The 27,532-nt window shown below is 46.0% G+C and overlaps 1 protein-coding gene across 1 annotated transcript in view; it reads left to right on the plus strand.

The window, feature by feature from the left end:
• LOC144153438 (hydroxylysine kinase-like) overlaps positions 1 to 27,532 on the plus strand; it is a 185,299-nt gene that overhangs the window by 118,086 nt on the left and 39,681 nt on the right. Inside the window, exons 3-4 of the mRNA XM_077685085.1 lie at positions 6,180 to 6,273; positions 10,455 to 10,571. Of these exons, the coding sequence (XP_077541211.1) occupies positions 6,180 to 6,273; positions 10,455 to 10,571 (211 nt within the window). The remainder of the gene's footprint in view (positions 1 to 6,179; positions 6,274 to 10,454; positions 10,572 to 27,532) is intronic.

Consider the following 27,532-nt stretch of genomic DNA (forward strand, 5'->3'; position numbering starts at 1 on the left):
CACTCAGTTAATCAATCAATCAAACAATCAATCAGCGATTGCGTGTGCGTTAGTGATCTCACGCGCGCGCTTGTTTGCCCATAGCCAAAACTGGCAGCGAAAAAATTTGGGTGCGCTAATGATTGCGGCAGCGAACGCCCAGATTAGCGCTTACATCACTGTGCACATTATAATCCTGCTGTCGAGGCGTTTATTCAAGCAGCGGTGTCTGTACGATGTGAGCTTTGCCACGACGTAAAGGTGCTGAATAATCAACGCCTCCCGTGGTGCACGCACGAGTGGCTGTGCCGCTTCTTTGTGCACGTGCATGGTTTGTCAACAGGGGTTGTGCTAAGCGTCTTGCAATGACCGATCGGGCTGTTTAAGCCGTGTTTACTCAAAATGACCACGTGTCACTGCAAGTACCTAGTTAGATCTCAAGAAAGAAAAGCTACGTGGGAAAACTGGATCTCAGTCTCCTGTTTCAGTCTACAAAAAAAAATGGCTGGCGGTCATGATACTCCCTAATGCGATATTTGGGCGCAGCAGCAGTGCGCTGAGGCAGCACTGATTCGTGCGTTTTCTCGACGGCAGCGATGATGAGCCTCTGCGTCGGCGGCACGAAGTGCGTCTCAGGAAGGGACCCCGACCAGCGTCTTAGGCAGGGAACGTACACCATCGTCACGTGCACGCCCCACTCACGTTTCCACCAAGCGTCGCACCGTCGAGTGCCTCGTGCGGGCACAGCATACTGCCCCCTCCCCTCCCCCACCGCACACTTTCGGAGAGCACTGGCTCACGCCGCCGCGGCAAATCGCCCTCCCCTCCCAATTTCGCTTTATTTCGCTTTCTTTCGCTTTCTTTCTTTCCCTCCCAATTTCGCTTTGCTTTCTTTCACTCGTTGGTCTTCCCATCGTTCGCTCGGTCACGATGACGGCGACGTGGCTCAGCCCAGAGACGGGCGGCAAAGGGCTACGCCCTAAAAGTATAGGCTAAGGCGCACACGTTCGGTTTCCCTCACCGTGTCATACAGGGAATGCGATGTGGCAGAAGCCAGCTGCTTTGTTTTACAAGGTGAGCTTATGCGCCCTAATTTTGGTTACCCTTTCTTGAAAATGAAATCGGATGACACTAATGATTTTTAAATAGCCACTTTGAGAATGTTTTTTTGCCTATTCTGGTGACATTCAAGACCGATGTTATTCAAACGACACAATTGAGGACTCTGGGCCAGCTGCTTTTAGAACGCATCATGGGTATCAGTCGGTGGGTTCTTGGAAGTGTTATCGGATTATCTCACTCCGACGTTCGCCATTTTCGATGGCGAAATATTCTTACAGAGAAATATGCTGTGCGTAGCTCTGCTGTTAAAATACCGAGGTGCGACAGTAGACATTTTGCTTTGCCACCAAGGAAACCTGCTGGGCCTTACAACTTGAAAAAGTAACGACTCGTGCTGACATCAATGTTGTATTTCCAGTTTCTTAGAAGTTGGCCTACCCCTTTATTAAGGTCGACACACAGTCTGTCAACAAACCCGCGAGAACAAAGAAGCACCACAATTCCTTCGTGCTGTGCACCGGAAGAGATCTTCATTCAATGCCTTCGTTCTGTGATAAAGTCTACACTGTACAGACAGGCTGCTGCTTGTAGCGAACGTCTCGGAAAACGCTATTATAATGTGCAAAGGGCCGGGAGTGGCTTTCTGGGCATTCATTGCCAGGCCTGTGGTTGCACACCAGAATTCTCTTTCTGCAAGATTTGAGCTTGGAGCAGCCGACCGGTCACGCAGTCGTAGAGCTTCATCGCAGTTGCACCAGTGCACCGCGTGTACTTACATCGGTGAACTAGATTGCTTTTCTTGATGCAAGAGGGGCACTTGTTTATTTGCCTGTTTTTTTGCAATATACTTCCCATTTTACTGGTCTTTTTAGTATATATACTGTAGATGCTGACAATAAACTTTCTGCATTTTACTAGCGAAGAAGAGACGCCGACGAAGAAGTACACAGGACACGCGCTAGCTTTCATTTGATGAACTTTCATTTGAAATACCCGCTTTTATCTCTCTCTCTTGTCGTTATATTTTCCTCTGTTTTCTTTTTGTAAGAAGGCGGCTATTTATAAAGCTCAAAATGAACTGTTATTGATCGTTAGACAGCAGTTCGCTTGCGAGCCTAACTTTATTTACTTAGGACCGCTGAACTCGGGAGTTTTACCTCGTATAAAGTCTCGGTGCGTTGCAGCTAACCATAATACTTTCAACTACTCATTTAATGGATTGTCCCTGCAGAGAGGTGACCAATATAAATACCTTGACGTGCTTTTCACTCATAACCTGTCCTGGTCCCATCATATTGATTACATTACTGCAAAAGCTCTACAAAAACTGGGTTACCTCCGGCGTACGCGGCCCTAGTGACGCGAAACTAGTTGTGTACAAGACCCTTATCCGCCCCGTGGTCGAATACGCGTCACCGGTATGGAATTCCTCAACCGGTGCGAAATCGAACAAACTGAATCTGTACAGAAAAAATGGCAGCATCTCCCCTCCGTGGATGATGGCGAGGGTGCGGAGTACGGGGACTCAAAACGACATCCAAATTGCGCCCGAGTGGCATCCGATTTGCGCCCCGACCATCATTTGATTTGAGCCGTGAGTTGCACCTTGATTATTCCCTAAATGAAACTGCAACTCACGGCTCAAATCGAATTTCGCTTGATTTTCGCTTGATGGTGGTGTGCGCACGGACGGACGCGGACGGATATTGGGAGGTCCTCAGGTACTCCGCACCGTTACAGGGGAGGGAGTAAGCCGTTTGACTCTCAGGTGCTAACTGACGGTCGTAGCTCAATGGGTAAGATGACTTACACTGACTCTGTCTGGTCTTCCAGACACAGGCTCGAATCCTGCCGGTGCCTGTGTGATTTTTTGCGATTGTAAATGCTATGCGCACGGGCGCGGACGGACATTGTGCGGTCCTAAAGTACTCCGTACCTAAAAGGCCATTAGATTTACCTTCAGGCGATATGACTCTGCTTTTTCACGTACGTCAGCATTACCATTTTTGAACCTATCACCACTTTCATCGCGGCAAAACATTGAATGGCCCAAGCTATTTCACTCTATAATTTACTCGTCGTGCAAGCTTTCAAAAGATCTGTACTTAACGTGTTCGAGGCCTTCTTCAACAAGTCACTACCATCCTTTGAATATGACACCATTTTACGCCCGTACTAACACGTTTAAATTTAGCTTCTTTACACGAACTGTTGAACTTTGGAATAACTTACCCGGTGACATGCGTTCTTCGCCCTCAAATGAATTCTTGTTATCCATAAATACCCTTTGGCTGTTTTTCTTTTCCCCTTTTCTCTTATTTTGGCTGTGTTCTGTTCCTTGCCACCACGTCTTCATTATGCCACCATAACATGCCATGTCATGGCACCATGTGTTGTATAATTTATCGCTCAAGTAGGTACTTTACTTCGCAAATTATTACACCATGTGTGTTTTGTACCGGCCTCTTCCCCACACCTGCCATAGACCTTACGGGTTGCAGTATGTACAAATAAATAAATAAATAAATAAATAAATAAATAAATAAATAAATAAATAAATAAATAAATAAATAAATAAATAAATAAATAAATAAATAAATAAATAAATAAAATAAACATTTAAGCTATACGATGGAACTGTTATCTCTGGTGAACTCCTCTGTAGCTCCAGCGAACAGACCTATTAAACCAGCAAGAAAATGTCGTCGTTTTGGTACTTTCAGCTCCTATATCAGGCACTGCGCTTTGTTCAAGATGCAAAACGTTAATAAAGTGTATTCTGAACAGGTCGATATTTTGAAAAGCTCAATACATCTGTTCAGTTCAAACTTTTGCAAGAAAAATCTCATTATTCTTCCCCATAATAAAATATAGCATATTTCTCCAAGTGTCCCATCGGGCGTCATTTGTTCCTGTACAGTACCAGTCGGCTTGCTGTATTCCTGTTTACGTCGTACGCTGTGCATGTTAAGAGATTACTGTCCCCAAATGACAGTTCGTGGATGGTGAGTATATGTGGATGGTGAGACTTCTTTGTTTCAGTTGGTGACAGTACCGCCTCCCGCTGCGACTTAAGATATATGAAGGACCGAATAACCCCAACCATTTTTTTAGAGCCAGTGTCTGAGAATGAGCTTGTAGCAACATTCCTGACCCTCAGCAATAGTAGAGCCGTGGACGCCGACAATATTCAAATGAAACCTGTGAAATTCGTCATTGATATACTAGCCCCGTGCCTTACCTTTATTTTTAATATGTGTTTATCAACAGGTGTTTTCCCCCGTAATATGCAGAAAGCCAAAGTAACTGCTGTGTATAAAAAAGGTAGTAGAAATGAAATGTCTAACTACCGTCCCGTATCGGTTTTGCCAGTGTTTTCAAAAGGCTTTGAAAAAATAATTTTGACACGCCTAATCTCTTTTACTAACCGCTTCAACTTGATTAATTCGGCACAGTATGGTTTTCGTAGAAACAAGTCTACAGAACTTGCGCTACTGGCCCAAAAGGAATTAATTCTAGACAATTTCGAACGCAAAAATATGGTACTTGGGCTGTTCCTAGACTTCTCAAAAGCCTTCGACCTGATTAATCATAAAATTCTGCTTCAAAAACTGGATCATTATGGCATAAGGGGAATTGCGCATAAGTTAATTAGTTCCTACTTGCAATACCGCACTCAATTTGTTGCCATCGAAGGGAAAAGTTCGGCAATTAAACCAATCACCACCGGTGTCCCGCAGGGAAGCATCCTAGGACCATTCCTATTTCTACTTTATGTCAACGAAGTTGTCCGAATTGATGAAACAGTCCATTATATAGTATATGCTGACGATACTAGTTTATTCTTTTCGGGAAAGTCGTGCGTCGAGTTAGGTAGTAGAGCGAATCGTGTACTGACTCAAATTAATTCATGGGCGATAATTAACTGCCTAAAACTAAACATTAATAAAACGAAGGCTGTTTTATTTCACCCCCACCACACACCCGTTGAGCTGCCCAAAATTCAACTGAACAACACTGAAATTGAAATCGTAAAAAACTTCAAATCTCTCGGCGTGTATTTCTCACAAAATATGACATGGGATGATCATGTCAATTATATTGTCAATAAACTATCTAGGACAGTTGGTACCATGCGTCGCCACTGCCACTACTTGCCCACCTCTGTTAATATACTCATATATAACGCCCTATTTTCTTCTCTGTTACACTATGCGTTCCTTGTATGGTCAACAACAACATCTGCAAACATTAGTCGGCTTACCGTCTTGCAGAAAAAAGCTTTACGTCTAGCTTGTAAAGTGCCCTATCGCAGCCATACCGCTGAATTATTTAGGAGATACCAAATAATTCAGGTTCCATCAATGTATGATTATAAATTATGTCGTTCATATAAACTAGGTATATTGAAAAATAATGATGCCGTCACCAGCATAGCAAATTTAAAGAAAAACATCCCGGCATATAATGTACGCCATCCTGAAGTGCGGCATGTCGCTAAATGCAGAACTAATTACGGAAATCAAATGTTAAAATTTCAATTACCTACAGTTTTAAACCGTATAGTAACGTCAGCAAACATTGACGTATCCTCTACATCAGTAAAAGAACTCCGCCTAATGTTTGTATAATGATGTGTTGTGGCAACTTGTACTTGTATCTTATTTTTTTTTGTGTGTGTTCAAATGACAATGCAAAACCTCAATGTGTTTTTCTATGAAGGCTTGTAATGCTTAGCCGCATGCTTTGTACGCCGCCCCGTGCTGCAGGGGGTCAGGGCCTCTCAAGCTGTTTCCACAGCTTTTACCTGCCCTCCTCGTAACATTTTATTGTTGCGGAATAAATTTCAAATTCAAAATTCAAAAATGTTATTATTGGTTTGTATGATGAAGTGGCTTTTTTGGTATAATGTACTTTAGTTTGTTTCATTGCACGTAGTGCATACCCTGCCCATGTAAAATATTTGTACTGCTTTCTCGTCGTTTTTTCATGCTTGTGTCAGCGCAAACAAAAGATCATTGGTTACTGTCTGATGTTAGTGAACTAATAATTGGTATAACTATTATATTCTACCCTTATTATTAAAATTATATTTTTTCTGACACTATTATTTATTTAGTTATTTCCCTCTCCGGCAGCTTTCCCGCGAAGACCCCCAGTTGTCGAGCTATCCCCATGGCTTCGTTCTTAAGGTCACAAACTGGATTGAGAGCCAGGAGACTGAGTTCCTTGGTGAGTATGTTACAGTTATTTGAAAAGTTTACAGAGCCTGCATGCACAGATGCTGCCTTTGATAAATTTGGAGAGAATAAATTTAAAGCACTCCCGGCAAAGATGGCTAAATTAAATGCTGCTTTTTTGGCAGGATAACTGAGCGAGGTAGTGACAGGCACACATTGCGTGAGAACCACGGAACTCATGCCCAAGTATGAGGCGAAACGACGCAGACAAGCGCTAACACCTTCTTTTCTGAATAATCAAAATATCTTAGATCCGTACCGCTGAATGGTCAGTATTTAGAGAAACAAATAGCAAAAAAACCCGGGTGGAACGAGTGATACTACAACGCGAGTACTACAACCGTATTTTTTATGAAGGTTGTCAGAGGCGAAGTGATTTGTTTGGAAAAAGCTGAATGAACTACTGAACAAAAAATCTGGCTGTACTGCAATAGATAGTCTCAAGGTAGATGATAACGTACTCAGTGGAAATGATCTCGCGAACAAATTTAATGATTTATTCGTAGAACTCGTAGACGATAGTGACGGAAACCAAACCACTGAAAACATTGGATCCCTGCCTAACACTATTTTTCTTCAACCCAAGTGTATGCGTGAAGTTATAGACACCACCAGTAAATTAAAAAATAGTCACAGCATCGATGTTGACGGTCTACAAATTAAACCGGTTAAGCATGTTTTAGATCTAATAGCGGAAGTGTTGACACACATTTATAATGCTGCACTCTCAACCGGTGTTTTTCCAGAACGCATGCAAACAGCAAAAGTAAGCGTAATACATAAAGGAGGGAAAAGAATGAACTAAGTCATTATCGCCCAATCGCAGTGCTACCAATTTTTTCTAAATGCCTTGAGAAAATTATTTGTAATCAAATAGAAGTTTTCTCCCAGAAGCACAACCTTGTAACTGACTGCCAATTCGGCCTTAGAAAAAAAAACGCTCTACTGAAAGTGCTCTATTAATGCAGAAAGACACTATCCTAGCAAATTTTGGAAAAAGGCTACTTACACTAGGTATTTACCTAGATTTCAGTAAAGCGTTTGATGGTGTAATCATGCAGTACTTCTTACTAAATTAGAAAACTACGGTTTTCGCGGTGTGTCCCTTAATCTCGTGAAGTCTTATTTGCGGACACGTTTAAAATATGTAGAAATAAATAACCATAAATCGCAAATTAAGCCCATTAAGACTGGTGTGCCAGAAGGCAGCATTCTTGGACCTATTCTTTTTTTATTCTACATAAATGATATTACGCGCATACAGACAAATTGTAAATTTATCATATATGCTTACGACTGCACTGTATTTGTTTCTGGGAAAATTTAGAGACTATAGTACCTATATCATGTTCTATGTGTTACAAAATACAAGAATGGTCCCACAAAAACTACCTAACTCTTAACGAATGAAAAACTAAAGGTGTTCTTTTCCGCCCTTTAGAGACGACAGTGGTTGTACCTGACAGTATGCTTTTAGGCCCATTTAAAATTAGTATTGCAAAGTGTGTAAACACCCTTGGGATCATTTTTAACGAGAAAATGTCGTGGAACGAGCATGGGAAATCATTCTGGTCGAAAGCGCAAAAGGCCGCACGAATCATAAATAGGTGTCATTTCCTAACCACTGGCATCAAGCGACTTTATACCAGGCGTGTTTCATTCACATTTTAACTACTGTGCTTTAGTGTGGGCAAACACCGCCTTGCAAAACCTAAATAGATTAACATTACTGCAAAATAAAGCCATTCGGGAAATTGAGAATGTTCCTTTTCCAGCACACACTAAGGACTTATTTTCAAAACACAAAGTAGTAAAGGCAGAGTACATATATCAATATAAACTTATCCGCACATACAGGTCTGCTAAACGAGGCAAAATAGACACTTTTTTGAACCTAGCACATTTACAGAAAACCGTAAATGTATATTCACACCGATATAAGCCACTTTGGAAGATCCCATCATCACGGACTCATCATGGACAGCAGCTACTCAAGCACACACTTCCAAATACACTTAATCACTTGCACAGTCAGGAAGTTGACATTCTGGCTGTTAATGATGCCCGCATAGTGGATAGGTTTTTGTAGTTTTTAACTTGTAAATTTTCACTGTTTTATTAACTTTGTATAATCATTTTTTCAATGTACGTCGTAAGTGACCGGAAATTGCTGTGTCGTCATTGCTGTCATTGCCCCGTCGGCGGACGGTGCCCTGTTAAGCTGTATTATTGCAGCTTTTTCTCCGTCGCTTTTTTCACCTGTGTAAGAACATTGGTGGAAATACAAAATACAACGTTGATTGATTGATTATTGATTGATTGATTGATATGGTCACGCTGTGAACCCGGAAGGAAATTCTTGAACGTCTACTGGAGCGAACTTGCGCTCCCCAATAAACTTCATACACAGGCGGCGAAGAATTCAGCAGTCAGCCAACTGACGTGCACAGACAAACGTCGGCGAATATAATGCCGCTGAGCTTGCTTTCCGCGAATTTGTGTCGTACCGTTGTTAGTGGAAACATTGATTCAGATTGAGAACATTGTACATCAAACAAGAACCGTCTAGTATAGTGATCGAAAAGCTACACCTTTCCACTATTAAAACAATATTACTGGTGCAGCTTACAAAAGAGGAACAAAACACCACCTAAGGCAGCCGGGTGCGGCTATGCGCCCTTTAAAAACCTTAAGTAAAGAAAGCAATTTCGCGGCAGTATCACGTCTCTTTCTTACTCTTGAATGATGTTCCGAACAATTTCAATTTTTTTTGTGATTCACTGCACCTTATGCTTAGTTACATGAATGCCGGCCTTTGCTTATTTATCACACCCGTGCCCATAGTTCCTTGTGGTATTTCATTGGGGGAAGACTCAAACTTAATAAAAAAGAAAACATCCCTAAAAGTAATATAACAAAAATGACGTTTGGCTATTTATAAAAAAAGGCGTCAATAAAACATTACGATCAACACTGGATGTCAAGCCATTTCACCGAGCAACACTTCTTGAAGTGCGCTGAAAGTGTGGGTGGGGGGTGCACAAGAACGAAACAATATAATGCAAAATCGAATTTTACCAAGCACCAACAAAATTCCCGCAGGGTGCAATACAAACTCCGCGATTCCAGCCTATTCCACTCAGTAAAGAATATTTGGTATAGATTGGATTGGATATTATTTGAGCGAAACCTTTTGCGGTGGATGGACATCCTTGTCCGGCAGCTACAGCTGTGCTGCCGCGGCGGCCCTGGCGCACGTCACCATGCCATCCGCGGTCTCTCTCTCTCTCTTGAATGCCCATGACTGCAGGGGATTAAAGTTAATTCTAATTACTTCTGTTCAAGCGATTGATAATTGGCTTCAGAGAGGAAGAGAGATAGAGAGAGAGAGTGTGTGTGTGAGAGAGAACTTTATTCGCTCAGAAGTAGAAAGCTTGTGCTCTCTCTCTTCTGTGTTAGGCGGCCAGGAGAGCTGACTAACACGGCAGAGAGAGCGAAACCTTTCTAAAATTGCGCAACACACAATGAAAGTAACTGCGGTCATGCAAAACATAAGGTGCCCCATGAACACGCCGCGTAGTCTGGGAGGAGCCGCCTCAGGAGCCGTGGACTGAGGGTTTCTCCCTCTTTCCAGAGTGAACCTCCTCTCCCTTGGAATAAATGAAGTTTTACCCCCAGCTGCCTGGGTGACACAAAAAATAGCCTGACTAAAAGCGTGCACATTCGGATTACGAGGTTTCTGGCAACTAATTATCTGCACAGTAGTAGCACTGAAATGAAAACACAAATAAGTCCGGATATTTCTCACGCAATGAGTAATAATGACGTGGTCGGTAATTTCAAACTAAATCTCACAGAACAACTGCCGCCCTCTGCCACTCGCCAGCAAATATGGACGGGTAGGATGATATTGCGGACAGTACTATTTCGAGTAAAGCAGATACACAAGTGGCACACGCTTTAATTAAGGCACGGTAAAAAACTGCATCACAGGCACCCTTGCTCAAGAGTAGTGTCCTTGATCAAACAGCTACCTCAGCCGCGTCATCAATGCTCGTTTGGATTCTGGAGTTTCCCGGGGGTAACAGATTTCGCCAAATGCACGGTACATTTTCTTGTGGGCGCAGGGGCTCTTTTAATAATACGTGCTACTGCTTTTTCTTCTGTTGGCAGAGTCGATATCCCACCTGCTAACCGAAGTGAGCAAATCGGTCGTCTGCCAGCAGCCGCTGCAGTCCAAGGAGGGCCGATTTTTCATCACCGAACTTTTCCCCATTGGTGGCCCGCACAGTAAGTTTACATCCCGCGCCATGCGTTTTCTTTCCCACCGGAACGCGAAACTTTCGGACGCAGTTCGTGCTCGTCGGGCGAACGTTACGAACTCGGAATGCCTGCGTGTGACAGCTTAAAAACTGTGAAATTCGCATAATCGCCATGCAAATAATGCTGTGCATGCAACGCCCACATGATGCGGCCCGTGAAGTGGAGCAGCTTCGTTCGAGAATGGAATTGTGGTTGATTTTCCTGTCATAGGAATCGGTAAAACACGAAAGTGAAATGTGCAGCGAAATCTGCAGTTCAGCATGATTTGCGGGCAGGCGGCTGTCTTGTGGGTGTGCTTGGTGAGCGACGTCCTGCTGGCGGGTCGCTTCGGCAAAGATGTACTTGCGTCATTTCCGTGAGGGATACCACGCCAGTTAAATCTTGGGGTATCCCGGCAGAAAACACTTTCGCGTTAAAATATAAACCCGAAAACGAACAACCCTAAGTATAACGTACTCTTTGGTTCTAAAGGTTGCTTCCCCGCAAGATCATGTGTGCAGGGGTGCAGCCGTTACAGGCCGCTTGCTTCGTTGTACTGGCGTCACTTCCGTGACAGATATGACGTCACTCAATGGTTTGTGCATCCCATAATAAAACACTTTCGTATAAAAAAAAAGTGTTATTCTCACTTGCAAATACTGGTTGTGTTCCTATGATCCCGTTCGTAGATGCTACAATGCTTTCTGTTTCTGGGTATTTTTATGATTATTTTTCTAGATGTTTTTGAGATTATATTTTTAGATGTACCAATGATACTATTCCTGGATTCTATTTCTGTAGGGAACAAGGGGTTTTCAGCTCCATATTGATCGCATAACGAGTAGAATAACCTATCACACTCTCATATGGGAGCAGGGTCGGCATGCCGTTCATCATTACCCAGTCTCCCTCCCCAGTCTTGACATTTATAATGAGAAGAAGGTCATGATGGCAATGACGATGAGTCATGGCTCACGTTTATACGAACACATTTTTGCTCCGATCTGACATGCATGGTACTGTACGGGAAAAATGTGTATTGGTGGATCTCTTGTGAGTGGTTGGTTCTCCGCAAGAAATATTCATGTTTCTTTCGAAAAAATTCGCGTCAAATTCGGCTAATTCACCTAGGCGAGTTAACCTTGCCGTCCAATAAGTAATGATACTCCATTCTAAGGTCATGCAAGTTATATTAAACGTATTTACTCTATATTACCGAGTATTTTCTGTGCAGATGTCGTATCTGCCCAAGTATTAAAACTGCCGCTTGACATGAAACCATTCTCATTCGAAAATGTGTACAGAGGCGCTCTTGTTCACTACCACGAAATTTGAAACCACACCGACTATCAGATTTTCTGTTAGCATCTTTTGTGACAAAAGCTGTCAAACAAAATAATGGTCGCCCTGGCACACGTGCTAACAAAGCACCCAGAGTGCTGTACGGCTACTTCCTCTACGGCTACTTACGTGGGAAAATCACCCACCCGGCCATTAAGTAACGCGTTACGTCCATACAAGGTCCCAGGGTTTAATCTTCATATTAGTGCTTACATCGCCCCTGGAAATATGCCTTCTCAGCAGTGCTCTTGTGCAAACACTGAAGCGAACCTTTAAAGGTCTAAGTGTATAACGATCATACCCACGATATGTTTTCTTTTTTTACCTGCTCAGAGCAGTTATGAGCAGCTATAAGCAGCCCAGAGCTGCTCTCGCCATCGACGTCCTATGGGCATATCAATTACGGACTGCCTGGAGCCACTCATAGCTCCTCTGAACAGGCAAGAAAAAAAAGGAGACCATACGTTTCGACCTCGTTGTAATGTTGATTTTCCCACATTGATTTTGTGCATTTTGTTGAAGGCTAGTGATAAAAAAAAATATTGCTGTCTGCGTTAAAAACTGCGTGGAAGGAAGGCGAGATGAAAGGAGACTAGAACAAAAAATAGTCTCGCGGAAGGTCTAACTACAAAGCCGAGCAGTGCTCTTTGTAAATGTGACGAATGCGGCCACAGTGCCTACGGACATAGTTTGCTAAAGATTTTAGGGGCGAAGGCACTTAGGGGCTCGAGCCATCGGTGTTTTCCTGCCGTCGTCGTCTCCTGTAGTCACGGTACTAAAATACCGGGACACTTGTTTTCCAACGCCTCACGTTATAATGTAACGAGTGCTAAAAGAAAAGTGTATATTAGATAAAACCAATTCAAAATAAACTAACATGATTTGAAGACTTGGGGAACGCTCCCTGTCCGCTTCAGAAGTCGTTAAGAGCAAGCAAAAGCTGTTTGTAGACGGGTTATAATTTGTGTTGCACTCAAGTATCCACCGGCTGTCGACGCTAGGCCTGATCTGGTCGGGTGGTCGATGAAAGCAAGAAAAGACATACTTACCTGGTGCCGGGGCCTCGTTCATCGCCGAGGACGAGACCCCAGGGCAAGGCGCGGGCACTGCATTGCGCTCGCGTTGACCCCTGACACTACCCCAAACTGGGGCAGATGAGGCACGCGAATTGCACGCGAAACGCAAGAGAGGGCGCCACCGCCTCAGCAAGGGCGCCGCTGCTTCTCCCACCGGCGCTTCTCCGGCAACCCAGTCAGCGCGCGCCGTGAGGCTAGAGAGACACTTACAATCTTTAAATTCATTTATACATTACATGCTTCACCCCCTTTTCCCCACCAGGTTTCACCTTAGTGGAAAGGGCTCAGGAATTTTTTGTACATGCGAATAATGCGTTTGTTTATTCTTGCGCCTTGCGTGCTTTTTCTTAAGGGCACAGGGTAAAACGAAATAATGAAATGACTTTTTTTCTTCGTAATTAGGGAAGTTCGTTTTCTTATGCCCATTTTCCATACACGCACGTTTCTTAGAAAGTCGTATTTCTGGCCCAAAAAACAGTTTTGCCGTAAGCAAGTAACGTGATCCCGTCCCTCTTTGAATGTGCTCCGTGTTCATTGTCGTTTTTTTTTTTGTCAAGAAACTTCCAGCTCCAGATCAAAACGCTTTTGTGGAACCAGATCTATTAGAAATTGCTTGGAAACCATTGCATAGGCGGTTTTTCAGCCAATGCAATCCAAAGACGCTGTGTACGTTTTTTCCACATTTGTGCGTGGGAGCCGCGCACCAAAAACCTTCTTTGCTGGGCTTTACACTCTCAAGAGTGCAACATTGGATGCTGTTCTTTCGTTCAGTGATGATAGCAACGCACGATCTATCATTTTGAAATCATTTGGATTGAACCCCGGGTGCAACACGACCATAAGTGGCTGAAACAGGTTGACCACAAGCGAAAATATTTTGCGAACAGAGCTGCATGACAGTTCACAAAATAGGCAAGGCAGGACAGGCGACAGGCTGAAAAGTAAAAAAATCACTTCGACGGTGATTACGAAGCTGGTGCTCAATAAATAAATGACTGAAGCAGTGTTTGTGGCAAAATAGAATTGTTATTTACCTCTTTAATAATTTAAACTCAATTATTTCAAAATAATGTTTTTATTACATAGGTACCATTATTCCCTATATCTTCCAGCATAACCATCTGATCTTTTTCCTGCCATCTACATAAGTGGTCACATCTACTGTGCCAGAATTGAAAATATGGACTCAGTGGTTTTTTCGTTACACAATTTTTAATATGCAAATGAACCGAAAATCCTGGTACTGGCGGAAAAAAAATTTCTAACAACTTTAATTTTCTGATTTTAATAATTAGAGTACAGTTAAAATATCCTAAAGTTTGAAAAAAAAGATGCATGCATTATAATGCATGCATAGATACCTTTAGTAGATGCCGATAGAAAGGTAACTCAAAATAGCTAAAAATGCATGGGAAGTATAGGGCTTACCCTTGCCGTTGAACTGAATTTTGCGTCCGAATTTTAATAGGAGACTTGCTAACGCGAAGAACAGCCGTATTTCTCGTTGTGAAGTAGCCTTAAAAATTTTTAACAAGCGTGTCCACCTCATGGCCAACAACACGTGATCACCCGGACTTAGTCGGTGGCAAGGCTGCAGGGCTAGTTGGAATAGACAAGACTCCACACAAACTGAAACAAAGGTTTTTTTCTCACCCTCGGCCTCCTCCTTGGCCATTAAATCTAATCCCCAGACAGGCCATGTTTTATCAGGTATTTATTTATTCATATTTTATCAGAACGACGGATGTTTCACACAGCTTGACTCGAACACGAAGAAACTACCCTCCGTGGAATTCACACGAACCCCACCTGGCTACACAAGTTGCACCCAACCCAAAACCCCCCAGAATGTGAATTGTGTTCTCAACCAGGCACCTTAACCCACATCATCGTCGGGTGTGCTCGCAACACCGCCCTCAAACGTTATTCTGCTCTTCTACCCCTTCCCGAGCTGTGGGTGAAGTTGATGACCAGCTCTGACCTGGAAGCCCAGCAACTACTGGTCTACAGGGCAGAGAGAACGCCAAATCGTCCCTTAGGCTCATGCATTGAGGAACTGCACACACTTCTCCGCGAGGTTAAGTTCTCCAGAACGCAGCTATGAGGATGAAGATGTGTTTGCAAATACGTTGGCTTGAATAAAAACGAACCAACAGGTGGCTGATCGTGCCGAAGTCACACCTCGACTATAAGGACCGCATGTAAAGAAAGGCCAAAGTTACGTGGGACGTTTTAACGAACGCCGAACACTTGTGGGCACCGCTGCTCTTGTACAGCACCTTCAACAGAAAAACCATGCGCCCCAGCGCGTAACGACAACGATGGTTGAGTGGGAAGCTTTCTCGTGATAGATTCTTTAGATGGCCCATCCCACACTGCGAGTACCTGCTACTATGGAGGTACGCACCACTTTTCTAAAACACCCACAGCAACCCTCTGGGTGTGCACTCCGTGGGCCTAACCTTTGGGTTTTAGGTGTTCGGCGAGAATCGGTGCCAGCTGCTTGGCGTTCAGCGAGCACTTTTTTTTTAGTGGATGCCGGTTTGATGTGCTAAACCCCAAGATGTAACGTTAGGCCTAACGTCCTAAACCTCAAAATAAGAAGTTAGGCCCAACGTCTCGTGGCCAGCAGCCTGACGGCACGCAGAGCTGCGCCACTCTTCTCGTGGCGGTTTCTTTGATTGTCGTCGAAGTTTTCCAAACCGCTTCGACCACGTCGAAATGGAGCAACAGGATATACACCGGCTACACAACGCGAGGGACCCAGGTTCGACTCCGGGCAGGGGAAACTTTCACTTCACCCACAATCATTCATCATCGTCAGTCAAAGTTGGATTTTCTGCAGGGCGCATTTTTTAATTGCGATAGATTGCCCTATGGCATAACAGGAAATTTTAGAGGTACAACATTGCACCCCTTTCACGAAAAAATCCAAGAGACCGGTGCTGGCGTCCCCATATTCAACTCTTAAGATCTGGGAGGCGTCGGGGATGTAGCCCTGTGCCTTGGAAGTGTTGCATTCGGGCGTTTCTAAGACCTGAGCAAGTCTACAACAGCTCTTGCACGTCAGCTTCTCACGAAGGAGTCACACAGAAGGGGCAAGTGTCCGCGAACGGGGTGTGATATCGGGCAAACCGAGCCTGGGTAACTGCTGTTGATAAATCTCCCCTCTCCCCGCCCCCCCCCCCCCCCGCTAATTCGAAGCCTCCGCAGCAGGACCTCCTCCCAGCGAGCGAGCCCACTAGGGAGGTCAGTTCCACGCGGTGGAAGTAAAGCACGCTTGGCGCGGCGGAGGTTCTCCTTTTCCACCAACAGTTCTACAACACTGGAAGAAGTGGTAGTGGCCGTGGGAGGTCCCTTCGGTGGCAGGCGTGATCTGTCGCTGTGTGGGCAGGAAGCATGTTCCGTCTCATCCACAACCCGTAGACAGGGCATGGGTAGGTGTCCATAATAGCTTTAATGCATGCAGCCAGGCTTGTACACCGCGCAACGCGACGTAAATCCCGAATCGCTGCCGTTTAGTCTGTGAAAAGTTCCAGCTTAACCCCAGTAGTCACTGTCGATGCAAGCGCCTGGAGACCATCCCGAATGGCAGTAAGTTCTGCCAGCAGGCTAGGTAGAGCACGGAGGGTCTCGTACACGCACCTTTGGTTCAAGGCAGGTGAGACGGACACGTCAAGGCCGTGGTGACGATGCAGTCGTATGCCCTCGCGTCCACAAAAGCCTGACAACCGGTTGCGTCGCAGGCGCCCTGTCAGGGACACCAAAGACGGTGTCCGGGGGCTGATGAAGGCCAGAGGTACGGACATGGAGCCTTGTCAGTGGCTCGTTGACCGTCCCCTGATGGTAGAACCAGGGCGGCCTAGCGGCAGAAAAGGCTGGGATCGTATCGGGCGTCTGGCCCCAGTACGCGGCGACAGCTGCCGCCTCTAGAAATAGTCCACGCTTCAGCAGGCGGGCGGAACGACGCTGATGAATGGTTTCATCGATTGTGTTTGGCTGAGCTTCTGCTTTCAGCTGCGAAATTAGCCTTAAGCTGGGGAGGCCAAAGATAGTGCACATGGCGGCCCTTTTAATCGTCTCAAGCCGACCCCAGTCCACTTGCGTCGTGTGATGAAACTGTGCCTGGTACACGAGCCTTGGCCGTAGTACGGAACGCACTAGGAGACGGGCAATTGTCCAGTAGGCCTCGCCAGACCTCTGAGCGATGCGGCGAAGAAGGTGGAGCTGGTTTCCGGCTTTATATCGAGCAGATCGTAGCCACTGAGTTGCCGCCCCTGAGGCCGACATCTGTAAGCCGAGAACCCGAAGGTGTCCGACAATTGATGGGCGGTACCATTCAGCTGCAGGACGATCGGAGATTCTGCAAGGGAGTGACGGCCCCAAGTGTTGGCGAAAGCGACCATGTTCGGGTTCACCCACACCTGTCCGCGAAAGATGTCTTGCTCCAGTTCGATCATGGGATCCTCGATCCCGTCGAGTGCCCCCTCAACGACAAAGTTGGGCTCGCTTTGGATTTGAAGGGGGCCTTTGACAACGTGACCCACAAAATTATCCTAACACATCTTTCATAAGTGGACTGTGTACGGAATGATTTTAACTATATTAAGCAATACCTCACTGACCGACATTCACACATTCGAATTCAGGACATGGAACACGGCCCTTACCAACTAGCACGCGAGGAACCCCGCAGGGCGCGGTCCTCTCTCCCCTTCTATTCAATCTGGCAATGCCGCGGCGGCCGCTTTTCTGATGGAGGCGAAAAGCAAAAACGCCCGTGTGTACAAGATTTCGGCGCACGATAAAGATCCCCAGGGGGTCAAAATTAAACCGGAGCCCTCCACTACGGCGCGCCTCATCGCCTGCGTTGCGTCGGCGCGTTAAACCCCACAATCAATCAATCAATCTGACAATGATAAGGCTCCCTGCTCAGCTGGCGAAAGTCGAAGGCATCCGGCATGCGCTGTATGCCGACGACATCACCATCTGGGCGTCACACGGCTCGGCAGGAGGCATGGAGGCCAACTTGCAGCAAGCGGCGTACATCGTGATCGTGGGCGACTACGCCCGTCTCTGTGGCCTTCAGTGCTCCCCGTCCAAATCGGAATTCATGCACATACTCCCCTCACCAAAGTACACCACCAAAATCAACCTGTCCCTTCACAGCGGACCCGTATCCGAACGCGATGAGATCAGAGTACTGGGGCTCTTCATTCACAAACATCGCAGAGCAGACACAACATTGGCCAAATTGCGTAAGGTGGAGGCCAGGTTGGCCGGATGATCCACCGGGTTTCCAGTAAGTACGGGGGGTTACGATGCAAAAATGCCTTGCGGCTGGCGCATGCATTCGTAACCAGCCGAGTCTTGTACTCGGCTCCATACCTCCCCCTGCGCAAGTTTGACTAGAATGTACTCGAGGTCATTATCCGCAAAATCTACAAGCGCACTGCCGACCTTCAGGCCCACACCTCCAATCAGCGCTGTCTAGGCCTGGGAATGGTGAACTCATTCAAGGAGCTGCGAGAGGCGCACTTGACGAACCAATACACTAGTCTTTCTAAGACGCCTTCTTGCCGGACTACACATCCATCACTCAATCCATACGTAAAAGCACGTACAGATTCCTGAAGTCTGGAGATACGCCCTGCATGTACGTCCTCTTCCGGCCAACATGACACGAGATCACCACAGTAGCCGACGCCTCGCGCGGGCAGAAGCGTTCGCTCGCCACTATGCCCATAAATACGGAGTCTTCTACGTAGACGCTACCGGCCCGCACCACGGGGGTTGGTACGCGGCCGCGGTCGTCCACCAAAAAACCCGCAGTAAACAGACTCACCTTCCGTGCACACAACATTAAACATGCGGAGGAGATTGCCATCGCACTAGCCGCCGCAGAACAGGACTCGTGGGTCAATATCACTGACTTAAGGGGTGCCTGCCGCAAAATCGAACACGGGTGCATTACGTGCTTTGATTACAAAATTCTGCAAAATAGTAACTACTTGGGTGCCCCCGCGAACCGAACGATCATATGGTCTAACGCTCACACGGGCCGTTAGTGTAACGAGGCGACTGACGCCGCTGCCCGCGAGCTCACTCTGTGGGCATCATCCTCACCCCCTACCGATCCGGACCAAGAACCCAATCCCGCTTACACCTTTAAGGAGGTCGCACAGTTTTATCAATCCGGCCATTCCGTCTATCCCAAACTCTGTAGGGGCCTCACGAAGGCGGAGGAGCGCATCCTCCTTCGCCTTTGTACGAAAACTCCCTTGTGCCCGGCTGTCTTAAAACACTTCGACCACGCTTGCACGGGGAAGTGCCCGCACTGTGAGCAAATTCCTCTGACATTTCCCACACGGTATAAGCGTGCCAAAAAACCCCAAACCTACCCCCTCTACCCAACGCTTCCCGGAAGGACTTGGAGGCAGCCCTGCTCGGCTGCTCTGACCTGACGGCCCCACGCCCGGGCCGCGGCCGACGCCATTGGGTCCCCGTTAGGGGGTGATCACCTAGTGTTTGTACGAGGCGGCCCCTTATGGACCGCTCACCACCCTCCCTGTAAAAACTTCTGTAAATGAATGTTTTCCAGTCAGTCAGTAAAAAAAAAGCGATGATAGCCGCTACGACGGAAAAGATAGCACAATCGCATAGACGTCGGTTTTATAAAACAAGGAACCTAGGTTCTATTTTGACCACGGGAAGCGTTTTTCTCCCTCCCAATTGGCTGCACATGCTATTGCGTCCCACCACATTTTTTTTCTGGGCCTAAGGGGTTTTCTGTATACGCCGGACGGATTTGCGTCGGCCTCAACAGCCCTGCTGTTAAGAACGGCATTCTTCATTAGAAGGAACTCGCTGCACACGTCTTATTGCAACATTTAAGCAACTAGCAAGCACCGTATTGCTAGCGCCGTGTCGTGTATGTTTTTTCTACTTTCGTCCCTGTTTTGTGAGCGCTTCCACCTTCAAGATGTGCAACCTTTAAGGAGCCCCCATAGATGGCGATACAGCACCAGTGACGGCAACCGCGGAGGATCGACGAGCGCGGCAGCTGGGCGCACCATCGTGCTACCGCGCCTCCGGGGAAGCTGCCGAGTTGGGTGTAATGGTAGGTGAGGTGCGGCGACATCTGACAGGACCGGGGGTCCCTACAGAGGGATCGCATATTTTTCGGGACGAGAACTGGCGTAGAAGACTGGTTACAGCTTGATTTTGGAAAAAAAATGTAATTGATTTCCTGTAAAAAATTACAAGAAAATGTAATTGAATTACCCAGAACTTTACAGTTTCGAAAAAAGTAATCGATTATATTACAAAGTTACAAGAAAATGTGATTGTTTACAAGTAATGGATTACTTGCGACGCGTCACGCACAAATATGAGCTGAACGGCGTAATTGACCTTAGGCGGATGCTGATTGTATGTCTTCAACGTTTTTACAGCGAAAGCTTTATTAGTGGGATCGATGGCGTCCTCTCAAAAACCTAATGCATTTCTCGATAGACTGGTTGGCCTATAAAAAAGATCTTATAAGATATCAGAACACGCGGCGCGAGCATAAAACCGGGCTTCCATTGTGTCAAAGCGGCTACTTGAAATTCGCAAAAAAGGAAGGGTTCTAGACAAGACAATACCCGGGTCGAGCATAAAAAAGGAGTGCAATAGAACACCTGCATGTCATAAACTACGTATCGGTGTCCATTTAGATCGTTCGTATAGATACTTGGAGCTCGAAAAATCGTCGCATTAGTTCTCTCTTCGTTTGCGATTGGGGTCTTTGAAGGTTTTACAAGGATGCGTTTTCAGTGAAGGCTGGACGCGCTTTTAGCGAAGGTTTTGACGCACGTTTGGAGCAGTTTCGTTGTCGGAAAGCTTCCGCGCTCCTCTCAACTTTCTTTCGCAAGGTATGGTAAAGTTATCGGCCGTTAACGAAAACGGCCAACTGCCGTTTTCGTTAACGGCCGTTAAGGTGCCTGCTTAACAGGGGTATTAGATCTATATGTTGCAAGCAGGCGTGCTGTAAGGTACACTGTGAAAAATCGCGAGATGTCAAAACTGAAGCACATGCAAAGGACCGCGCCGCGAAAGGACAACAGCAGTGCCGTGCAATACGACTCGTGCAATACGACTCGCCTTGAAAGATGATGAAGGGGGCAGGGGTGGCGAGCGAGTGAAATGAGCTTCGGAAGTGGTTGTTACACCCATGTTTACTGCGAGCGTAGGAAAGAAATTTCGGTTTAACAATCTACTGCCAGATGAGCGACTAAGTTGGCCGACTTCCGCCGCTTTGTGCTGATTGGCTGAAAGAACCGGACTGTGGCAGTCCTGCTGCCCGCTACTACTTCAAAGTGACTCGCCGCTGTCTCAACAGAGAACTCTAAATATTGTGCGCTAATTCGCAGTACGTGAGTGTATCTTTGATGTCAGTTTTCAATACTTCTTCCTTTATCAAACGGTAGCTTACATAGACACCCAAGCTATATATGCAACAAGTTGTATAACCAAATTATGCCGACATATGTCCGTGCTTCCTGGACCGGCTGTCAGTCGAGACGTTGGACAGACCAAGCTTCGAGGCGAATCGCCTACAGGGTTATTAGAACCTCAGTATGTAAAAAGTGTTAGGAAACAGCACCCTTTCCGGAATTTCTACGTCTTCTGAACTGCACCGCTTGATATTCTTGCACAGCATTTTGTAAAATTGTCGCAAATTTTGCTGTTATCTTTTTCCGTACATGTAAATTTAGGAGAGAACGAGGAGGAATAAACTTTGCGCAGGCAAATTTGACATCCATCTGAGATGCAACCACAAGGTTACCGAGGTAAGCTATATGGCTTTCTCAGAGGCTTCGCAGTTTAAGCAAAAAATAACTCTGGTCCGTGATTTGTACCCGGAAACACCGCGTATATCTAGAGCAGTCGCCTGCATAGCTGGCGGTGGTCCCGGTTTCGAATCCTACACCAGGACAAATTTTCCTTAGACTGCGGAGCTTCTGAGAAAGCCGTATAGCTTTCCTCGGTAACCTTGCGGTTGTATTTCCGGTGGGGGTCAACTTTTTCTACGCAGAAGCACACTTCACCTTGGGGATTAATCTCCCCTAAATCTGGTCGAGGAATAAACCGTATGTTAAAAACGTAGTTGATGGGTCTCATGGCGGGGATGGGGCTTCTCAGCCCACAAGTTCCCGGGCGGTTATCGCCTGCACGGCTCTCTCGACCAGCTGAAGGCGCGAAAATTATAATCGGGCCAGTGTTCATTGACTATCATCGTGTGCGAAACTCATTTTGTCGGTATTGCGTCAGAGTTGCACTTCACAGGAGTGCCTACTGTCGAGGGTATAGCCCATTCTTGCCCAAGGCGCTGATCGATTTTGAGCTGGTGCGTGCAGATGTTGCCCCCGCTCATTGGTCACGCGGTTCACAGTGTTATCAGGACGAGCTATAAATACCGAAGCGATGCGACTCTCAGGTGGAGGGCAATTTGTGAAAGTTTCCGTGGATCCACCGATTAGGCGTCATGGCCCGGGCTCGGGTTGGTTTTGGAAGCACGAAGTGTGATCGTCACGGAAGTGTCGACGTCGCCTAACTGACGAGTCCAATACTAGGTGTGCTATATAAAGAATAGATAGCTAAAACAACTTTAGGCAGCGCAGTCGAAATCGGTCTGAATTGCGCCAAAAAGCTGCAACGAAAATAAAATTCGGAACAAAGAAAATTTAAGGACCGAACCATTCACTGGGTCACGGATTACACAGTGAAGCTGTTTCGGTTTCGTTGGATTGCACAGAGCTATATATTCCTCATGTCAGTCAAATTGCCGTTACCCATCTCCTCTTACTCCTCCCATTCCTCTCATCCCCTTTCTCGTTGGTGTCGTTCCCTTTCACTCCCCACTCCCTCATGACTGTTCTCCGACTCCTTCCTTCTCGTCCCCCGTCACATTTTCCATCCCACTCCCCTCCTACTTTCTGTCTATCCCCCTCTCTCTCCCCCTCCGAAACTTTATCCCCCTTCCCTCTCCGTATTCGCTCCCTCGCCCGGGTCATTTGACCAACCGATGACCCAGGGCTTGCAGACAAACGAATAGGTTTCGGGTGAGTCACCATTCAGTCATTAGGGATTCAGGGTGACGGGTCACTCTTCGTTGCAGGCCTATTGGGGGCGGAGTTGTCGACATAACCCATCCGTAGGTCACGTGGAATCTCTGAGCCAATTGATGTTTGCGGACGACATAGTATTGTTCAGGGAATCTGGGGACCACCTGCAAAATATGCTTCAGGACATACAGTCAGAAAGCCTAGCCGTAGGGTAAAATTAATAGCAATACACGCAGAGTAATGCTAAATGAAGCGTTCCCTTTTTCATAGGTAACAAAATGCTAGAAGAAGTAAAAGAGTATAACTACCTTGGACAGATGGTGAGTGCTGACCCCAACCAGAATAGGTATGGCCTGGGGTGCACTCGGCAAGCACTCCCAAATAATGAAAAGTAAGCTCCTCTGTCACTCAAAAGAAATATTTCCAACCAGTGCATACTGCCGGTGATGACATACGGAGCTTGAACTTGGCGCCTTACTAAACAACTAGAAAGCAAACTTAGGTCGGCTCAATGGACTATGAAACAAATTAATAATGTTAGGAGTAACACTTAGGGACAGGAAACGAGGTACCTGGATCAGAGTACAAACTAGAGTAGATATAATAGTTCAAATAAAGCAAGGGAAATATTGTTGGGCTGGCTATGTAGTCAGACGAACCGACAACAGGTTGACAATTTGGGTATCAGTGTGGGTGCCAAAGATGGGTCTAAAGAAGGCGAAGGCTAATAACCCGATGGGGGGATGAAATAAAATTCGAGGGTAAACTGTGGACTCGAGCAGCGCAGGACAGAAGCTGGTGGATGTCAACGGGAGAGGCCTTCGTCCTGCAGTGGACCCGAGTAGGCTGATGATGATGATGATGATGTTGACGCTCGATGATGATGATGATGAGGAGGAGGAGGAGGAGGAGGAGGTAACGGGACCTAGTTGTGGCTAGTTGTGGCCGCACGAGTGGGGAACTTTTGGTCACCACTGGTGGGTAACCAGTGACCCACAAATCGCCAACGAGTGAGTTTGGTTTTATGCTTTCCCTTGTCCGTGCGAACTCATTCGCTTGGTTCAAGTACTCGACGACGCTAGTTGAGGACCGTGAAGTAACAAAGTCGTTGCAGCGTGGAACAGGGAACAAACTGGGGTACAAGAGATTCCATTTCAAATTAAACAAAGGGAGTGGGGTTGAGCAGGTCGTGGAATGCAGATGAGGGACAACAGTTGGACCATCCGTTTAACTGAATGCCTACCACGGGAAGGTAAGGTGAGTAAGGTGAGACGGATGATTCGACGGAGCGGTGAACTAAGAAAGTAAGGGGGCAAAGAATGGACACAGTAAAAGGGACTGCAAAAGACATCATCCTGCAGTGGACACCAACTGACTGATGGCGATGCTGAATGCTCGTCATATATACTGACGTTTTAAATCAAAGCAAACCAGAAATAATGACGATTATCCTCAATCTATTGAGGAAGTTTACGCTTCGCGTCACCCGAGGAACCCTCGATGGAATCGTTTTTCTATCCTCTCCTGAATCGAAACCGTAGCGCATGCGCCGTGATAGTGCGGTCACCGACAAAATCTGCATGCTGGCGTGCGGTCACATTCAACGGCGTGAGCCACCAGCCAAAGTTCACCGTATAGGTTAACTATTTATTACTGCTGCCGGAAAGAGCATATTCAAGCGCACGACGAAAGTATCCCTTTGCGAAACGCCCACTCGCTCAAACCGGATTATATATTACGCCCAAGGCAACTTGTAGAAAGTTTAGAAAGGGTCCTAGAGTTCTAGCGAAATCGTACTAACTGCATGTTACTAGTCTTCATGTGAAGTTGCAACAGTATTTTCAATACCGAAATATTTGCAAATTCGTTATGCCTATTTCGTGAGGCTTTACATCATTTGTGAAATTACTGAAGTGTCAATTACAGGGTTGTAGAGCGCGGCGAACATTTCTGCCCGAAAATCAGGCATTGTCTTGACGAGGCGGTTTGCACAGTTGTTATTTTTCTGATGGGAACAGTCCGGCAAAATGCGTGTGAAATATGCTGGTGGTGAAATTCAAGTTAGCATATGCTGACGCATGAAGCTGTGATGTGGTCACAAGGTAATAAGGATAAATGCTACATTTTCGCAGATTACGGAAAGGTGCAAAAAATTGCAACATTCTACGAGTAGGACTGATACAGAAAAACACGGAAAAATAGAAAGAGTGTATCTGAGAAGAACGAGGATAAGCTAAACAGACTTTTATTTAAACGATTAGATAAACAAGAAAAATGGTTAACATGATCTGCGCTGAAACGAATTGATGGTGATATGGTTGAAATGTCAATGACAATGCCATTGCAGAATTAATGACAAATGCATCTTCAATTGTAATTCGACATTATGCTACGAACGTATTAGCCGGGGCGCCGTCCTAACTAGTGCAAAAACAGAACACATTTGCTTCTAGTTTGCAATTGAGAATACTTCAGAGTTAATTAGCTTTATGAAACATGGAAGGACTGCAGTTTTTAGCTTTGTAATCAAAGGTATATGCACTTGCTGTCCGTATCACGGTGGCTCTGGGATTTCGCTTGGATGGAGAAGGAGCGGCGGATTTGCGTTTTTTGTGATCAAACTTTCAGTCATAACTATTCATGATGAGTTAAATTGAGTTAAATTCATATAGGAGAAAGCTCCACACCAATGTGTAGGTTATTGGACAGTGGCATGTCATATAATTTGTTTCGGAATAATTCAGGCAGAACACGGGCCGTAGATTTTAAAGACGATAGTCTTTTGTGGGCTACTTAAACGCAGAAATTTGGTCTGTCTGTCTGTCTGTCTGTCTGTCTGTCTAACTCGATTCAGCCACCCGGCCAAAGTGATACATAAGCTGCACAATAGTCTTATATACCCACAACCAAATCGAAACGTCTAAGTCCAGTGTCAGTATTCATACTTGTCAACATTGTTGAACAAGAACAGGACATTACGGAAATATAAAGCAGGAAATCAATAGATAAGCGATATTTGCAGTTGTGTCTATTAAAAAAATTACAGATGCTTGGTTTTTGCTATAGCAAATGAAATACTACATCAACTTTTGTATGTGTTTGCGGGGTCCACTGGAATTTCACGGTCAAACTTTCATGCTTCAGACGCTTGAGTAGGAGCAGAGATCTCTTACATGGCTTTTCCGAATGTATACTCCACTGCAACAGGTGAAGAGCTGACGTTGAATAACATAGTATTGCGACTTTTCGCGCTTGAAAGGTTACAGTTTCCGCAACGCAGCTCGTATGGCAAACACTCACTCACAGTATATGAAACCGCAGGCTTCACCCTGGAAGCCCACGGAACATTAAAATTGGGTAGAAAAAAAGCCGCTGCGCAAATACCTCTTTTGTGTCAACATCAGTATATATGTGCAACAAGTCACCGTACTACATTCCAAACGCTCCAGCACCAATGATGGGGCTTCAGCAACAGGGATAGAACGGTTCGAACGAATCTGAGCTGTAGGCAGTGCACAGTCCCCACCCTCGTGTGACCAACGCGGGTCCGAGACAGCTCTTTTTTATGGCTATGGGGGCACAGCTCCGTGAGAACATTTGGTTGCACGTGCGCGGAATTCTACCCTTGATCGTAGGTGCCGTAGTGACACGACAGCGCTCAAATTGCGTCTCTGAAGGCGATATTAGAGGCAGCTGATAAAGCATGTGGTTCAAACACTTCGGGCGAATTAACCGTAGAGGTTGGGTGATTTACCCACGTCACAGCAGCAATTCTCCGCAGTAGATTCAGTCTGGGCGCCACAGACGAAGCCATATAGTCTGCAGCCTTTCGCCAACGGAGCCTGTGGTCGAGAACCATTCCAAGAAATCGTAAATAAGTAGCCCGACGGATGAGAATGCCATTCAGGTCTATCCTGAGACGCGCACACTTGCAGGGCACGCCAGCAAACAACAAAGCACGACTTCTCCGCTCACAGTGTCGGCGCTACTTTCGAAAGGTACGCTTGGGCAGACGAAACAACATGTTGTTCTGTAACACGCGACTGCTTTGTCTGGTATCCGGAGAGTCAGGTGCATACGTACCAGTAACATCAGCAAAAAAAGACATCAGACTGTTTTCAGCAGCGTGACGAAGCATTTAAACTTGCACCGTCCTTTCACACAAATAACCCCCTGGCTGTTCCCTGATATTCGCGATTACTGCAAGTACGATACACCGCAGTGGTTAGGGGCACCCACCACTGCAGTATGGGGTAATATCATGCCGCAGTGGCATTACCCTATGCCGCAGTGGTGGCACCCACGATATACCGCAGTGGGTGCCCCATCGGAATTCGCTATTCCATCTTTCTCCAGTGGTAACACGGCTACAATTATATTGCCTGTATTTTTATCTTCGTTGTAAGCTAGTTGATGTCAGAAA

Source organism: Haemaphysalis longicornis, unplaced genomic scaffold (genome assembly GCF_048455015.1).
Source record: "Haemaphysalis longicornis isolate Haplotype H1 unplaced genomic scaffold, Haemaphysalis longicornis Haplotype H1 scaffold_9, whole genome shotgun sequence".
In the NCBI taxonomy this organism is placed as follows: domain Eukaryota; kingdom Metazoa; phylum Arthropoda; class Arachnida; order Ixodida; family Ixodidae; genus Haemaphysalis; species Haemaphysalis longicornis.